Source organism: Dendrobates tinctorius, unplaced genomic scaffold (genome assembly GCF_039654945.1).
Source record: "Dendrobates tinctorius isolate UK_male_01 unplaced genomic scaffold, ASM3965494v1 ptg000086l, whole genome shotgun sequence".
Lineage (NCBI taxonomy): Eukaryota > Metazoa > Chordata > Amphibia > Anura > Dendrobatidae > Dendrobates > Dendrobates tinctorius.
Window position 1 is genome coordinate 42,525,133 of NW_027361754.1, and position 19,238 is coordinate 42,544,370.

Here is a 19,238-nt window from a genome sequence, read left to right on the forward strand (position 1 = left end):
AGCGTCTAAGAAGTAGCATGTACCTCTATGCGTCATACCTGAAATCTTACTCCAGTCCAAGACTGGAGTAAAATTTCTGGCATAATAAAGAACACATCTCATCATGAATTAGATGAGCTGTGGCATGACATCCCAACCTGCCATGTAAAGGAGTAAGACTTGTCTGCAGGATCAGATTTTTGCTTCCAGTCTGAAAATGTTGGAGGTCTGCACAGAAGCCCAGTACACAAATTGATAGCATATTTTTAATCAGCAAGCTACTGTATATGTAGCGAGACATATGCTTTTCCATCTGACCCCAACTTCTTGCAGACTTTTATCCATTAAATTAGCAGGTAGGACACTGATTGAATAGAGCAAAAATAATGCTTTTCTACACAATATTATGACCACATTTTCAAAACACAATGGGCAACATGCTCCTCTGCAATCAGAACGACGGTCAACCAGTTACATTAGTGTTTGATCTAAAATAAATGTCTGTATTCTTATCAGAAGCATTCAGCGATATGTAGATAGTCTTTGTTTTCTTATTTACAGTCAAATCTCCATTACAGAAAGTAGTAGAAATTACTCCTCTATGTCTTCAACCCAGAAAGCTGAGAGTAAACCAAGCGCACCACTTGTCGAAGGCAACAAAGGTAAAGGTGACAATGGTTTAATCAAGATCTATTTTCGATTCTGCAGCTATGCACATTAGGTAACTATTGGCCAAACAATTGTTCAGCCAACGGCTATTTCGCCAGACTCCATAAAGCACAGTAACTCTTGGCTTGGCCGAGCATTGTGTGATCTCTATGAAAAAGCCGCTGCTAGATTTATTTGGCAGTGGCTTATCTTCTCTCAAAAATTAATGATCAGGCATTTGAGGTTAAATCGCCTGATCGTTACATTCTTCAATGTAATCTGTCTGAGGATATTCAGGAGGCTCCACATAAACAATAAGTGGGTAGGTTAGGCTGACTTTGATCTAATTAGTATAGATGCTTTTAGGAGAAAATGATACACAATAATGGGAATTAACCAAAAGGAACCGATTACGTTGGTCATGTTGTATCAACTGAAACTCATATTTACTGTCGTTTTGTGGGAAAAGATGCAGAACTACTTGAAATAAATTGAGCTAAATTAACACCGCCTAATTTGCACATACAAGGAGAACTCAGCAGCTATGTAATATGTTTTATTCCAGCTCAGATGCATCTATATATTTTGCATCCATCAATTTGCGCAACTCTGTCTCTGTTCTAATCACTAATTCACTAAATGCTCTATTGTAAAGACAGGAGGTCAGCCTCTGTTTTCCCCTTAACTTATCAGAGCCCATCTAACAAGACTCTAAAGGTACTGTCACACTAAGCGATATCGCTAGCAATATCGCTATAACTTGTGACGTTATAGCGATATTGCTAGCGATATCGCTGTGTCTGATACTTACCTACGACCGCTCCCCCGCTGGTTATCGCTGATCGCGCGAGAACGTCCTGGACCATTTCTCATCGGGCGCTTCCTGCTGGGCTTCCTGTGGCGCCGACGAGCGACATGTGGATGCGGGCGGGAGGACGTCAGGATCGGCTAATGTGACAGGTAAATAGCGACCCCCGACCCTTGCGATGTCGCTGGTGAGATCTGCCTGTGTGGCAGCTCACTAGCGACCACTTAGCGATGCACCAGCGATCCTGACTGCGTCATATCGCTGGTCGGGATCGCTGGTACATCGCTAAGTGTGACAGTACCTTAATGCTTCCCCACCCTGCAGTCCTTGTTTCTCTAGATGTTTCACAGATAGTTGATAATCTAATTTCTGTCTTTAGTAAGAAAATAGAAATACAGTGAGGGAATCTATACAATGATTAGTGTCAGTGTAAACTCCCATCACTTACCCTGCCTGTCTATAGTATCTGAAAGTGCTAAATAGAGCTTATACTGTAGTAGCCTATAAGATGCAGCTTTACACAGCTTTTACTCTGCCTCCTGTCTGTCAGATCTGTCAGGGAGAAACCTATCAAGTGCAGGAGCCAGAGGAGATGGACTAAAAATCATCATATCGAGTATATTTTACGATTTTACAATGTGAGTCAAGAGACTAGTTCTTGCCTTTAAAGGGAATCTGTCACCTCTTTTTCGAATCTGAACTGCCGGCACTGCCATCAGGGGCTTATCTACAGCATTCTGTAATGCTGTAGATAAGCCCCTGATGTAACCTGAAAGATAAGAAAAAAGAGTTAGATTATACTCATCCCGGCGTTCGGTCCGGTCCGATGGGTGTCGCCGTCCGGTCTGGTGCCTCCCATCATCATACGATGCCGTCCTCTTCTTCCCTTCCTGTCGTGGCTCCTGTGCAGGCGCACTGCTCTGCCCTGTTGAGGGCAGAGCAGAGTCCTGCAGTGGCAAGGCTCCGGGAGAGGTCCGGCGCCTGCGCACTGCAGTATTCTGCTCTGCCCTCAACAGAATAGAGCAGTGCCCCTACGCAGGAGCCACGACAAGCAGCAAAGAAAAGGACGGCATCGTATGAAGATGGGAGGCGCCGGACCGGACGGCGACACCCATCGGACCAGACCGAACACCGGGGTGAGTAAAATCTAACTCTTTTTTCTTATCTTTCAGGTGACATCGTGGGGCTTATCTACAGCATTACAGAATGCTATAGATAAGCCCCTGATGTCAGTGCCGGCAGCTCATATTCGAAAAAAGGGGTAACAGATTCCCTTTAAATTAAAGGTTAGAGTTTATGGGGTGTTTAGGTAATGTGAGGTGGTCTTACAATGCTGAGACAGGTGGTAAGGAAAATAGTGTTTAGGAAAGAGGAAAGTGCTATATTTTGCAAATGTAAGTCTTATGGTTAAATTTAGAGTGTATGTTATGGTTAGCTTTTTTAGGAAAGTTTTTCAGGTGTTGGATATGGAATTAAACAACCTGCAGGTTAATCAAAGGAAGAGCCACAGAAGACAGTGCCAAGGTTTACATTTTGATGGAAACCTACACTAACAGACTACAATCTCCTGCGTGTAAAATCTAATATTAAAAAGTCATACGTTACAGTGGGGGTCTACCAAACATACCCGTTACCAACATATTATTTAGAGTTGCTGTGGAGTGGGTCTTAACTATTTTTTTCATCTAGGCGTATGCCTAGTTCTACCATATACTTGGGTCAAATATGAATTTAATGTTTATTGTGTATACATATTGTGATGTACTATCTAGTTGTATGGTGAAATACAGGTATGTATCGGAGACAGAGTTCTGCTGCGATCTAAATCCAGGACAGTTTGCTGGGTCTTGTTGTCCCACAAACTTGTATATTTGATTAGGGCTGAATTTAAGGGTTAACAAGGAAGTGATGGGTGGGGCTGGTTAACCATATACCTCCCAGGGGGTGTGTTCCTGTGATGTCAAAAAGGTCCTATATACTTCCTGGCTGCACCACATGGGCAGAAAGGGAAAAAAAGGCCATGTGTGAGTCTGGAGCTGGCTGAAACCCTGGAAGTCCATGGAGCTAATGAGTGTCTAGACTAGTGACAGGACCAAGATAAAGCCAGACTGTGAAGCCTGCAAAACAGTTAAGCATGTAACCCAGAGCATGGGGAATTGTGTGAACTGAAGGGTGTCAGTTATTGATCTATGCTGACATAACCGCAGTTGAAATAGACTGTATGTCGGTTATGGGAGACTTACATGGCCTACCATGGTTTAGGTAATATAATAACCCAGAAATGGACTTAAGTAAATAAAGAAACTGTTGCTGTTTAAATATCGCTGCCAAGTGAGTGTACTCTAACCCGCTGAGTGATCGCTACGTCACATCTGGTTGGAGAATGCGGGTACTCTTGTAGCCTTGTTGCTAGGGGCAACAGACGAGGCCTACAAGCTCGGCTGCTGGGTGCAACGATCGAATTACATGTTCCTGGATTCTGCAGCTATGCAGCCTGGTTGCTGGGGGCAATGAGATAGCTGCAACAGCACAGGCGGAAGCAAGCATATGGCTGTGGCTCGGAGGAGCCACGAAGATTAAAGCATCTGGCTGTAACTCGGCGGGGTTACGAAGTTTATCAATGCTCTCAACCCAGGTTTGCTGTGGCTCAGAGGAGCATCCCAGGACCAAGAGCGACCACAGCAGGAGCTGTGCAGAATGCTCAGCGTGGATCAGTGTGCAGAGGCAGGGGTTTGACAACTGGAGATGCCAGGAGGTCCAGCGACAGCCTTGGGAAGGGAAGCAGCCTTGGGTGAAGTGGCTAAGCTCTCTATGAGTTCTATCACTCAGTGATCCGTGGGCAACCACAGGAGATGGTGGGGTGTCCACAGAAAGTATCCCCTATAGACTGGGTTGCCCAAAAAAGGGCAGTATCCCAAGAGAGGGTAGATGCCCAAAAGGGGGTGGTGGCCCTAAAAGGGATAATGGCCCAAAAGGGCCAAGTCCCAGAAAGTGGTTGTTGCCCAAAAGAGGATGGAGCATCCCGAAGTCAAAGGGGTGGCGCAGACGGACTGTTGCCAGGGACAATTGTACTATGTGAGTCCAGTTTGCCATTTGAACTACCCTCCTGGCAAGGGGTTACGTGGGTGTGCACTGCAGATGAATGAAGAGCATGTGTTCGGACTGGTCAATTCTGAAGCTCGGTGACCCTAATGAGGGCTGCTCCCAATGTATACGCAATACCTAAAAGTAAGATCGGGGTCATCTGCATCCATGGGAGCACTAAGGACTGTCCGGTGGCTAGGGTGGTCCTCAAGACAGCCAGGCCAGGGACATTGCAAGCCAAGATGTCGCTGTAGTCCCGAACTTAACCTGTGATAATAGGCCAGGACTCTAGGCTGTTCTCAGACTTGTGGGAGAAGGAAGCTCCTCTACAGCAGGAGGATGAAGTGCTCTCTGCAGATGGGGTTGTGTACATTAACGCAGTAAGACCTCCCAAAATTGATTGGTTCAGATGTAGGGGTGACCAGAGGAAGGTATGCGTCTACCCAACTTAGTGACCTGACGTCACCTGAAGTGTACCACAGTATGACTAGTACTGATGTAGTAGCTAAAAAGAGTGGAGCTGATACCAAGTTAGAGAGCGACTTGGGGGTTCACCATACTGTGGCGTGTGATACAGACTTCGGGGGTGACTGTGACTCTAAGAAAGAAAAGGAGTACAGTAAGGAAGGGCCCAACAAGGACGGCAAATAATCCCATTGCTGATGGAACAAGTGCCACAAAAAGCGGCTCAAGTGACACGGCCAGTAGTAGACGGGCCACAGCAGAAGCTAGAGACAAGTGGTCTCATGGAGATCAAGAAAGACGCAAATTGAGTGCTTTTCGAAAACGTCCTGAGGATAGTGGGCATACTAGGTTGATGGGTAGTGTATACCCTGTTAAACCCATCCTGAGGGTCCTAGACAAGAGACCTAATGGTGTATGTGACGATACCGAGTTGGTCCTGACCGTATACACAGAGGGAAGGGGATCACACTGCTGTATTGACCACCGGGGGTGGGGGAGGTCTCACCAAGTCATGACTCGGGATTGTGAGATGACAAAGTCTGATGCCGCATTTGTCACAAAAAGGAAGTTGGTGACAGTGATGGACGGTAGCTTTCTAATGAATCAAGTGATGATGAGGGATCATGTTCCAGGAGCCAAAGCTCATAGTAGATGGAGAGGGTCCCCTCGACTGGTAGCTCGAGACGACAGGAATGTCCTTTCTTGGGGTCCTGGCTCGTGATCATGTGTTCATCCCCACTGGTTTGAACAGAGGGGGAGGATATGTGATGTACCAACTAGTTGTATCATGAGAGACAGGTATGCATCGCACAGACAGAGGTCTGCTGCAATCTAAATCCAGTACAGTTTGCTGGGTTTTGTTTTCTCACAAACCTGTATATTTGATTAGGACTGGATTTAAGGGTTAACCAGAAAGTGATGGGTGGGGCTGGTTAACCACATACCTCCCAGGGGTGATGTCAGAAAGGTCCTATATGCTTCCTGGTTGCACCACACAGGGAGAAAGGAAAAAAAGACCATGTGTGAAACTGGAGCTGGCTGAAACCCTGAAAGTCCAGGGAGCTATTGAGGGTCTGGACTTGCGAGAGGACCAAGATAAAGCCAGACTGTGAAGCCTGCAAAATGAATAAGCAGGTAACCCAGAGCATGCGGAATTGTGTGAACTGACAGGTGTCAGTTATTGATCTGTGCGGACATAGCCACAGTTGAAATGGGACTGTATGTCAGATATGTGAGATTTGCAAGGCCTACCGTGGTTTATGGTGATATAATAAACTAGAAATGGATTTAAATAAACGGTTGCTGTTTAAATATCGCTGCCAAGTGATCGCTTACCCACTTAGTAATCGCTACGTCACAATATATATTTATATTGTAAGGAGGCAGCTGGACAAGTTGTGGATGGGAGGTATGTGTTCCCAAGATGTCAAGTCTCGGTGATGTAGGATACGGAGAAGCAGGCTCCAGCACACTTAGTGCTGAGAGGTGTTTTTAAGAGCCCAGATTCAGGGTCCGGTTTTACGAGCATCTTAAAGAGCTGGGTGGGGTCAGCCTCTCACGTACCTCCAGTCCAGGCCTTGAATAGTCTAATTTAAGGCAGCTGGGGCTGTCTCATGTGTTTTGCAAGGTGAGGAAGCCTTGAATGTGCTGCTCAGACCCTGCCAGAGTTGAGAGGAAAAGACTCACATTTAAGGCTGTGTGCCCACATAAGCATTTTTTTCCCATTTTTTAAGCGTTTTTACCTGCAAAAACACTTAAAAATCGCTTAAAAGAAGCATTCCATTTATTTTAATGCATATTTTTGTGCATATTGAGGCGTTTTTTCCGCGAAAAAAAAACACATCGCGGTAAAAAACGCAACATGTTCGTTAATTTTGCGGATGAAGTCCGCATTTTTAGCTATTTTCTATGAGTCTGGGGACGCGCGGAAAAAAACGCATAAAAAATGAGCGGTTTTTGCGCAAAAAATGCAGAGAAAATGCGCAAAAAACGCACGTTTTCTGGGAAGGAGTCCGGTTTTCATGCAGAAATTTTCTGCATATGTGGGCACAAAGCCTCAACGCTGAGGCCTTGTGTTATATGGATTAGTTATTTTTCTGGTTTGTTCTGCAATACTTTTGTTTGCCTGGAAGAAGCTGTGTTATTTTTGTCACCACTGACTGTTTATGAACTTTTAATAAGACAGACACTTTTTTATTTTGAACCAACAAACAGCGTCCAGCGCCCACCGCAGAGCCAATCACTCACTATATATATATATATATATATATATATACACAGTATATATATACAGTGTGTATATATATATATATATATATATATATAAAAATCAATGTGTGTGTGTATCACCAACCAATCACGAAGCATCTTTCATTTCGCCAGAGCTGTTCAAAAGAAGCTAAGCTGTGATTGGTTGCTATGACCAACAGTTTTCCTTGCAATCAATCACTAAGCATCTCTCATTTCACCAGAGCTGGTTAAAAGTAGCTGAGCTGTGATTGGTTGCTATGACCAACAGTTTTCTTTACAACTAGAGTTGAGCGATACCAGCCGATACTTGAAAATATCGGATCGGAATGGATCGGCCGATCTTAAAAAAAAGTATCGGTATCGCCGATTCCGATACCGGGAACCAATGCAAGTCAATGGGGCCAAAATATCGGAATTAAAAAAAACCCTTTCTTTCCTTGTAGGTTAATTCTACATGAAGAAAAACAACTAAGAATAATGTAGAATGTATTGTGGGAGGTGGAGGAGACATTAAAGCCATAGAGGTTTAGCCCAATCAAATGGAATAGCAGGAATTAAACTTTTTTTTAAAGATGTTAGGAGTTACAAAGATATTGACTATGTTAGCCTCATTTATATTTTGCCAGACATGTATGTCTTCTTCTTCTTTCTTCTTTCTTCTTTTTTCTTATTCTTCTTCCTTTTTTTACCTTCTTCTTCTTCTTCTTATTCCTTTTTTTACATTCTTCTTCTTCTTCTTCTTCCTTTTTTTACATTCTTCTACTTCCTTTTTTTACATTCTTCTTCTTCTTCCTTTTTTTACATTCTTCTTCTTATTCCTTTTTTTACATTCTTCTTCTTCTTCCTTTTTTAAATTCTTCTACTTCCTTTTTTTACATTCTTCTTCTTCTTCTTCTTCTTCTTCCTTTTCTTACATTCTTCATATTCTTCTTATTCAACAATTATTATTCTACATATTCAGCTTCTTCATCTTCTTCCTATTCTTCTTCATCATATTCTTGTTTGTGTCAGGCATTCCTGTAGTTGTTATCTAGAAAAGTTAGAAGTTTACACCTTCCGTTCTGCCTGTCACAAAAGATTTACAACAGGATTTGTCCGCGTTCAGTTTGGCCTGCAGCAGCAGGCCTTTTCCAGGGGCACCACGAGGAGGAACGGACTCACCCCCATACACTGCTTAGTCTTCTTCTGCTTATAAATAAGATAATATCATTTGCTCAGAGTATTAGTCTTATGCTTAATGTTCTTCTGCTTTGTTTTTTTTATGCTTCTTTGTCTTCTCTCTCTTGTTGTTCTGCATCTTGGTGGTTGTCTTCCTGTTCTTTGTCCTCTTGAACCAGCTGACGGTACTGGCACCCGGAGGGGCAGCAGAAGGAACAAGAGCCAATGGCACTACCGAGGACCAGCTGACGGTGCTGGAACCCGGTTACTAAGCAGGAGGTACCTGTGCTACAAAGCACTACCAAGGACCAGCAGACGTTGCCGGAACTCGGATACCGAGATGGAGGCACCTAGGCCAAAGGCTCTGACGAGAACCAGCTGACGGTGCTGGAACCCGGAGGGGTAGCATAAGCTGCAAGAGCAAATGGAAATAGCGAGGACCAGCTGACAGTGCTGGCACCCGGAGGGGCAGCAGAAGGAATAAGAGCCAATGGCACAACCGAGGACCAGCTGACGGTGCTGGAACCCGGTTACTAAGCAGGAGGTACCTGTGCTACAAAGCACTACCAAGGACCAGCAGACGTTGCCGGAACTCGGATACCGAGATGGAGGCACCTAGGCCAAAGGCTCTGACGAGAACCAGCTGACGGTGCTGGAACCCGGAGGGGTAGCATAAGCTGCAAGAGCAAATGGAAATAGCGAGGACCAGCTGACAGTGCTGGCACCCGGAGGGGCAGCAGAAGGAATAAGAGCCAATGGCACAACCGAGGACCAGCTGACGGTGCTGGAACCCGGTTACTAAGCAGGAGGTACCTGTGCTACAAAGCACTACCAAGGACCAGCAGACGTTGCCGGAACTCGGATACCGAGATGGAGGCACCTAGGCCAAAGGCTCTGACGAGAACCAGCTGATGGTGCTGGAACCCGGAGGGGTATCAGAAGTTACCCCTGAAAAGCAAAGTTGGCATGCCGCAAGCTGGCCGCAGTTACCGAATCACACAGTCCTACAGGGGGTGCTTGTCCTACTGGCACTATGGAACAAGCCTTTCTTACCAGAACCCGCAGTCCACATAGGAAGCACCTAAACTGCTGGCACCCTAGCCTCGGCTAACCCAACCGCAACACGACATGGCAACTTGGGGTGGCAAACTGACATTGACACTTCCCGGAAACAGCAGGCAGGGCTGGAACCAAGCTGGGCAGGAGGGAGTACCCGTGCCAAAGTCAGTTATGAGCAGCAACTGGCGATGTTGGAGCCCAGGACAAGCACTTAGCAGGCTGAGGCCTGATGTGCTGTCAATTGGGAGGCAGCAGGACAGATTGCCATCAAAACAGCAGGGGAACAGCTGACGTTACTGAACCCCACAAACACAGGAGCTAGTGTTTTACTCTGTGAAGACGGCACTTCCGAGCAACAACTGGCTGTGTTGAAGCCCAGGGACAAGCACGGAGCAGGCTGAGGCTGCATTGAAGAAATTTTAAGATCGGTTGTAGACTACTAATTTGAACCAAGCTCCACTTAGGCCTGTGGCTTCATTGATTTTCGTATTTCCCCTGTCCTCCAACCCCGCCAGTTACAGCTCCGAAGTGGCGTCTGCACAATCCACACTTGTTCCTGTGTTACAGGTGTTCAGTCCGGTCAGTTAATCCCCTGATGTGTGTCCGGCAATGTCGCCTGCTCTGTCCACATTCCCATAATGGGAATGTGGACAGAGCAGGCGACATTGCCGGACACACATCAGGGGATTAACTGACCGGACTGAACACCTGTAACACAGGAACAAGTGTGGATTGTGCAGACGCCACTTCGGAGCTGTAACTGGCAGGGTTGGAGGACAGGGGAAATACGAGAGACAGTGGAGCCACAGGCCTAATTGGAGCACGGTTAAAAATCAGTAGTGGTACGACTGTGTAGGCAGCAGGAGACTTTGCCATCCACACAGCAGGGGATCAGCTGACATTACTGAACCCCACTGAGACACGGGAGCAAGTATCTCTTTCCGTGTGGACGGCACTTCCGAACTACAACTGGCTGTGTTGAAGCCCAGGAAATAGGAGGGTGTAGGCAGAGGCCTACTGTATTTTGAATGAGGTGACAGCAGGAGAGACTGCCATCCACACAGCAGGGGATCAGCTGACATTACTGAACCCCACTGAGACACGGGAGCAAGTATCTCTTTCCGTGTGGACGGCACTTCCGAACTACAACTGGCTGTGTTGAAGCCCAGGAAATAGGAGGGTGTAGGCAGAGGCCTACTGTATTTTGAATGAGGTGACAGCAGGAGAGACTGCCATCCACACAGCAGGGGATCAGCTGACATTACTGAACCCCACTGAGACACGGGAGCAAGTATCTCTTTCCGTGTGGACGGCACTTACGAACTACAACTGGCTGTGTTGAAGCCCAGGAAATAGGAGGGTGTAGGCAGAGGCCTACTGTATTTCGAATGAGGTTACAGCAGGAGAGACTGCCATCCACACAGCAGGGGATCAGCTGACGTTACTGAACCCCACTGAGACACGGGAGCAAGTATCTCTTTCCGTGTGGACGGCACTTCCGAACTACAACTGGCTGTGTTGAAGCCCAGGAAATAGGAGGGTGTAGGCAGAGGCCTACTGTATTTTGAATGAGGTGACAGCAGAAGAGACTGCCATCCACACAGCAGGGGATCAGCTGACATTACTGAACCCCACTGAGACACGGGAGCAAGTATCTCTTTCCGTGTGGACGGCACTTCCGAACTACAACTGGCTGTGTTGAAGCCCAGGAAATAGGAGGGTGTAGGCAGAGGCCTACTGTATTTTGAATGAGGTTACAGCAGGAGAGACTGCCATCCACACAGCAGGGGATCAGCTGACGTTACTGAACCCCACTGAGACACGGGAGCAAGTATCTCTTTCCGTGTGGACGGCACTTCCGAACTACAACTGGCTGTGTTGAAGCCCAGGAAATAGGACGGTGTAGGCAGAGGCCTACTGTATTTTGAATGAGGTGACAGCAGGAGAGACTGCCATCCACACAGCAGGGGATCAGCTGACATTACTGAACCCCACTGAGACACGGGAGCAAGTATCTCTTTCCGTGTGGACGGCACTTCCGAACTACAACTGGCTGTGTTGAAGCCCAGGAAATAGGAGGGTGTAGGCAGAGGCCTACTGTATTTTGAATGAGTTTACAGCAGGAGAGACTGCCATCCACACAGCAGGGGATCAGCTGACGTTACTGAACCCCACTGAGACACGGGAGCAAGTATCTCTTTCCGTGTGGACGGCACTTCCGAACTACAACTGGCTGTGTTGAAGCCCAGGAAATAGGAGGGTGTAGGCAGAGGCCTACTGTATTTTGAATGAGGTGACAGCAGGAGAGACTGCCATCCACACAGCAGGGGATCAGCTGACATTACTGAACCCCACTGAGACACGGGAGCAAGTATCTCTTTCCGTGTGGACGGCACTTCCGAACTACAACTGGCTGTGTTGAAGCCCAGGAAATAGGAGGGTGTAGGCAGAGGCCTACTGTATTTCGAATGAGGTTACAGCAGGAGAGACTGCCATCCACACAGCAGGGGATCAGCTGACATTACTGAACCCCACTGAGACACGGGAGCAAGTATCTCTTTCCGTGTGGACGGCACTTCCGAACTACAACTGGCTGTGTTGAAGCCCAGGAAATAGGAGGGTGTAGGCAGAGGCCTACTGTCTTTGTAATGCGGAGACAGCAGGAGAGACTGCCATCTCCACAGCAGGGGATCAGCTGGCAATGATGAACCCCACTAACACTTGAACGAATGTGTTTGGCTCTGTGGAGACGACACTTCTGAACACCAACTGACGCTGTTGGAGCCCAGGATTACGCATGCCGCATGCAGAGGCCAATGGGCAGCGGTTTTTATGGAGGTTGTGGACTACTACTGATTCTAACCATGCTCCACTTAGGCCTCTGGCTCCACTGTCTCTACTATTTACCCTGGCCTCCAACCCCGCCAGCTACATCTCTGAAGTGGCGTCAGCACAATCTACACTTGTTCCTGTGTTACTGGTGCTCAGTCCCGTCAGTTGATCCCCTGATGTTTGTCCGGCAAGTTCGCCAGCTCTGTCCTCATTCCCACTACTGGTTATGGGAATGTGGACAGAGCAGGAGACCTTGCCGGACACACATCAGGGGATAAACTGATGGGACTGAGCCACAGGAACACAGGAACAAGTGTAGATTGTGCTGACGCCACTTCAGAGATGTAGATGGCGGGGTTGGAGGTCAGGGGAAATAGTAGAGACAGTGGAGCCAGAGACCTAAGTTGGGCACGGTTAAAAATCAGTAGTGGTTTGAATGTTGATGGAGCTGGTGACTTTGCCGTCCACACAGCAGGGGATCAGCTGGCATTACTGAACCCCACTAACACAGGAGCTAGTGTGTTTCTCTGTGCAGACGACACATCTGAGCGACAACTGGCTGTGTTGAAGCAAAGGGATTATAGTTCAGGTGGTAGAAAAATGAACACACCAGCAGACCTGGATACAGTTGCCAACCACTAATTTAGTCTGTAAGAGGAATGGCAAAGTCTTTGGAGATCCAGGCCTTGTTCATTTTCAGAAAAGTCAGCCGGTCAACATTATCGGAAGATAGTCGCGTGCGACGGTCTGTTAGTACACCACCTGCGGCACTAAAGACACGTTCCGATAATACACTGGCAGCAGGGCAAGCCAGCACCTCCAATGCATACTGGCTAAGCTCTGGCCATGTATCCAGCTTAGAGACCCAAAACTTGAAGGGGGAAGAGCCATCTGGGAGTACAGCGACAGGGCAAGACATGTAGTCTGACACCATCTGACGGAAGCGTTGCCTCCTGCTGACTCGAGGCGTCGCTGATGGTGTAGACAATTGTGGTGGACACACAAAACTTTGCCACATTTGGGCCATAGTGGTCTTGCCTTGTGCTGCGGCGCTGCCTCTGCTCCCTCTTTGTGCAGAGTTTCCTCCACTGCCTCGACGCACAGAGCTGCTTTGTAAAGCACTAGCAACAATGCTGTCGGGTGGAATGGAAAACATTATGGACTGCACCAGTGACTCTTCGTACTCCCGCATTTTACGCTCCCGGTTCAACGTTGGTATGAGCCTTTGTACGCTGTCCCGGTAGCGAGGATCTAGGAGGGTGTACACCCAATAATCAGCCGAGACGAGAATGTGGGCGATGCGGCGGTCGTTTCTCAGGCACTGCAGCATGAAATCAACCATGTGCTGCAGACTCCCAACTGCCAAAGAACCGCTGTCCCCTGTTTGAGGCGTGACCTCGGCCTGCTCTGCATCACCCCACCCTCGCTGTACATACTGAGTAGAGGTTTGTGTACCTCCCTCCTCTGGAGAGATGTCTTCCTCCTCCATCGACTCCTCCTCATCCTCCTCACAAAGTGTCCCCTGCCTAGGCCTTTGTGAGGAAACACGTAGCGCAGACTGTCCAGAAGCAGATGGCATTTGGGACTCCTCATCCTCCACCTCTTCTGAAACCTCATCCCTTAGTGCTTGCAGTGTTTGTTGAAGCAGGCAGATAAGGGGGACAGTCATGCTGACTAGTGCATCATCTGCACTCGCCATCCGCGTGGATTCATCGAAGGCACGCAAAACGAGGCAGATGTCCTTCATAGAGGCCCACTCAATGGTGCTGAAGTGTGAACGGCGCACAGTGCGACTTGTTTGCGCCTGATGCAGCTGGTACTCCATGACTGCTGCCTGCTGCTCACACAACCGCTCCAACATATGTAACGTTGAATTCCACCGGGTGGGTAGGTCACATATGATGCGATGTTCCGGAAGGCCAAATCGTCGCTGCAGAGCAGCGAGGCGCGATCTTGCCGTGCTGGAACGTCGCAAGTGAGCGCACTCTATGCGGACCTTGTGCAACAGTGCAGCAAGATCCGGATAGTCCCTCAGAAAGCTCTGCACAACCAAGTTAAGAACATGTGCCAGACATGGGATGTGTGTGAGGTTGCCTAGGCCAAGAGCTGCCACCAGATTTCGGCCATTGTCACACACTACCAAGCCCGGCTGGAGATTCGCTGGCCCAAACCACACATCGCTCTCCAGCTTGATAGCATTCCAGAGCTCCTGCGCTGTGTGGCTTCGATTCCCCAAAGAAATTAATTTGAGTACAGCCTGTTGACGTTTGGCCACGGCTGTGCTCATATCGGTCGTAACAGGCTCCTGCTCTGCTGTTTCTGAGGAACTTGAGTAGGAGGAGGAGTCTATGTGTACAGACTGGAGTCCTGCAATCCGTGGCGTTGGAAGAACACGTACAGCGCCACTCTCCAGATCCGTACCCAGCTCCACAACATTGACCCAGTGGGCAGTGAGGGAAAGGTATCGTCCCTGTCCATGGTTACTGGTCCACGCATCGGTGGTCAGGTGGACCTTGCTACTAACGGCGTTTAGTAGCGCATGTTTTATTTTGCCCTCAACATGTTTCTGCAGGGCAGGGACGGCTCGCCTGCTGAAATAAAAGCGGCTGGGCACGTTGTATTGGGGGACTGCCAATGCCATTAAGTCCCGGAAGGTGTCAGTGTCCACCAGCCTGAATGACAGCATTTCAACTGCCAGAAGTTTGGCAATGCCAGCATTCAGAGACTGTGCTCGGGGATGGTTTGCCGAGTAAGGGCGCCTTTTATCCCATGCCTGTGCTACCGATGGCTGTGATGGATGGGAACGTGCTGCTATGGGTGTAATCTGACAGGGTCTCCGGACAACAGTGGCAGAGGTTCTTCCTTGGCGATCCTGTGAGGAAGCCGAACCAGCAGTGTGTGAGCTGGAGGAAGAGGGCCCAACACGAACTGAAGAGGTGGTAGGTGGTGCTGTACGTTGGCCTACGTCTTCAGGGTGTCTCTGCAACTCCAACTCGTGCTTGGTGCGCACATGTTTCCACATATTTGTGGTATTGAGGTTGCTGACATTTCTCCCTCTTTTGACTCTCTGATGACACAGCTTGCATTTGACAAAGCAAATGTCATCTGCAACTGTGTCAAAAAAGGACCACGCACTGCAACTCTTGTGAGCGCCCGGTTTGCCTTTGGAAGGAGGAATGCTCCTAACGGGTGCCGAAGTGGAGGGTACAGGCAACCAAGTCTTCCCCCTCCCTCTGCCTCCTGTTTTGGCCGGTAGGGGAATCTCTTCCTCCGAGCTGCTCCCACCACCTTCCTGTTGCTCACGCCATGATGGGTCAAGGACCTCATCATCTTCCCTCCCCTCTTCAAACAGCTGCTTCTCCGGGGTTGTCTCGCCAGCACCGTACGCACCAGAAAGTGGCAACTGAGTCTCGTCATCATCTGATGCGTACTGAGGTGTGCTGACCATAGGCACTGGCCCACTCGCCTCTTCAGATTCAGAGGGACAAAGAAGTTGCGCATCACTGCATACTCCCTCTTCTTCACATTCAGGAATGCTGCTTGGCTGGCCCCCTCTTTCCAAGCCAACAGATTCCGAGAACAGAAGTAGAGACTGTGATGGCTCCTGTCCATGTCTCTCTGACTGCCTGGGCACTTTGGCAGGTGGTGAAGAGACAGATGGTTGCTCTTCGGTGCTCTGACCCTGAGAGGATGCGGAAGTAATTGAAGTCGATGCGTTAGCTGCCATCCATCCGACAACGGCTTCAATTTGTTCCTCCCGCAGCAGTGGGGTACGTTGAGGTCCTACAAAGCTGCGCATAAAGGACTGTTGCCTGCTAAAACTGGGGGATGCTGATCCACTGGTGCCCGCAGCAGGCCCAGAATCCCCACGTCCTCTACCTGTAGAATCCCCACGTCCTCTCCCTGCAGAATCCCCACGTCCTCTCCCTGCTGAAACTCCACGCCCACGCCCACGCCCACGCGCCTTACTCCCTGCCTTCTTCATCTTGCAAGACTGCTTAAGATAGGCAAAAAAGTACAAAGGGGGGGCTTAGTGTGCTTATTCCTGAACAGCTGGTTACAGGTACAAGAAACACTAATTTTATGAAGTGTGTGTGTGTGTGGACTAGACTTTAATAGGAGCTGATGTGGCCTACACAAGTTCAAAATGTAGTGTTTGGTGAACTTTTTTTGTGGTTTCTTTGTTGGAAACAAACTCAAAGTATGTGAACAAAGAATTGAAACTGATAGTATCACCAACTTTTTGGAGCTATTACAATGCAGGCAGGTAACCTACAATGCAAAAGATGAGGCTCCAAAAAAATTGGGTAATACTAATCTGGCTGCGCCGGCAGGGCACAAGCCAGAAAAAAAGGCTCCTCTATCTACTCCTATATAGTGTTTGCAACCAACCAATGTTGATGGATACGGATGGATGCACACTAATAGGAGAAGAAAAAATGAGCTGCACTCAAAGACAAATATGTGTGAGGCAGTGACGCACGTGGAGCGTCCTACAACCAGACGTAGCTGCAGGACACTCTACTCAGCGTGAGCTGCACTCACACACAGTCAGAGGCCTCTCAGACAGCCGTCAACAGTGCAGCTAAGTGGGCACTGGCACTGACAGGCTGCAGAAAGGCTCCGCTGTGTACTCCTTTATAGTGTTTGCAACCACCGTAGATGGAGACGGATGGATGCACACTAATAGAAGAAAAAATGAGCTGCACTCAAATAAAAATATGTGTGAGGCACTGACGCACGCTGAGCGTCCTACAGCCAGACGTAGCTGCAGGACACACTACTCAGCGTGAGCTGCACTCACACACAGTCAGAGACCTCTCAGACAGCCGTGAACAGTGCAGCAAAGTGGACACTAGCACTGAAAGGCTGCAGAAAGGCTCCGCTGTCTACTACTAGTGTTTGCAACCAACGTATATGGATACGGATGGAAGCACACTAGATTGAAATTATGTAAAAAATGCAGCTCAAAAAATAAAAGATGTATGAGGCAGCAGTGATCACACTGGGTGGCCTACAGCCTGACGTGGCTGCAGGACCCACTCCACAGCGTGAGCTGCACTCACACAGCCCTTGCAGACAGCTGTGAACACTGCTGCTAGGGCAAAGAAGGCTACAGTGGTGGTTTATGTAGCCTGGGTAAAGCACTAGATGTTTGGTGGAATCGCTATTTCTAACTGTCCCTCACAGTCTTCTACAGCAGCCTGTCCCTAACTGAATTCACAGCAGAGTGACCAGAAATGGCGGCTGCGGTGGCTTTTATAGTGCATCATGACATCATTTCGGCAGCCAATCACAGCCATGCCAATAGTTAACATGCCTACATGCCTAACAGGATGTGCCCACACTTCGGAGGATTCCCATTGGCTTAATCAAAGCAAGCAGGCTCATAGCATGATGGGAACTTCCTATTCCGATTCCGATTCCGGAATCCGATATGACAAAAGTATCGGAACTAAGTATCGGAATTCCGATACCGCTAATATCGGCCGATACCCGATACTTGCGGTATCGGAATGCTCAACACTATTTACAACCAATCACTAAGCATCTCTCATTTCACCAGAGCTGGTTAAAAGTAGCTGAGCTGTGATTGGTTGCTATGCGCAAGTCTTCCCACTTGATAGCACCTCAGCAGACAGTGACATGGTGGGAAAAATCTAGCATTCCAAGGAACATAAGCTCCAGCCATCGTCTGTCCCCCTGAAAGGAGCAGTGAGTGCATGATAGAAATGAATCCCTCTCTCCCGTGTGGTGTCATTAAGTGACACACATGAATGTAGGAAAGTGCACATATTAAATGTCATGTGGATTCAATATTTTCTCACAGACACTTTTATGCATTATTGATGTGTTACTGTGCTCTGATGCTGTGAGTTTTTTTAAAGTGCTACTTTCCCCATAATTCACCTGAATATACCCATATAACATGTAATTAGAGTTGAGCGACTTTGGTCGGATCGGGTTTCATGAAACAAAATTTGTTTCAGATGAAACTGGTCCGACTAGGGCAAAAAAAGTCGGAGTTTCGTCCGAAACCCGACCCCAATGCAAGTCAATGGGGAATTGTGCTTTTACTGGCTTTGACGGGATGATGTGGGATATTATAGAGAATGTGGCTATGCGGAGTGGGCGGGGCTCTACACTCAGCTTTATATATTGATATAATCATGATAATTCGTCATAACTAACTGTAGTTACTTACTATGCCCGGGCAATGCTGGGCTCTTCAGCTAGTGTGTATGTATATATATATATATATATATATATATGTATATATATATATATATATATATATATATATATATATATAGTCATGCTGCAATAACTTATTGTTTAGGCCTGCAAATAAATTTGCAAAGAACTGAGAAATCTTGATCATAACTTTAGTCTAACAGAGCTGCCCCCAAAGTTCCCAGAAATAGTCAGTTCTTGAAAATAAACACATTTTCTTTAGAAACTCAGCTTGTGGTAAGCAGAGAAAAAGTTAACTCTCCATAAGTCACAGGCGCAGTGATTAAGAAGTCTTTGAATCTTTTCTCTTCCTCTGTGGAAAAATTATACCAAGTGCAGCCAACATATATGAAATGTGTCACGTTCCTCTCTATATATATTCTTGACATGTTTATACATAATAACAAACAATAAAAAGCAACTTATTATTTCACAGAGCAATTACTGCACCCCTGGTCAAAATTACTGTTATTGTGAACAGTTATGCAAGTTGGATATAAAATGATCTCTAAATACCCTAAAATGATGTCACATTACCTTTTTCTTTTGGCAAACAAAAAAAAAAAAAAAAAAAATATATATATATATATATATATATACTGTGTATATATACAGTTGTGGCCAAAAGTATTGACACCCCTGCAATTCTGTCAGATAATACTGTTTCTTCCTGAAAATGATTGCAAACACAAATTCTTTGGTATTATTATCTTCATTCAAT

At 47.4% G+C, this 19,238-nt stretch overlaps 1 protein-coding gene across 1 annotated transcript in view; it reads left to right on the forward strand.

Moving 5' to 3' along the window:
* Positions 1-19,238, forward strand: part of TNFRSF18 (TNF receptor superfamily member 18) — a 36,731-nt gene that overhangs the window by 10,555 nt on the left and 6,938 nt on the right. Inside the window, exon 4 of the mRNA XM_073585314.1 lies at positions 541-641. Coding sequence (XP_073441415.1) covers positions 541-641 — 101 coding nt within the window. The remainder of the gene's footprint in view (positions 1-540; positions 642-19,238) is intronic.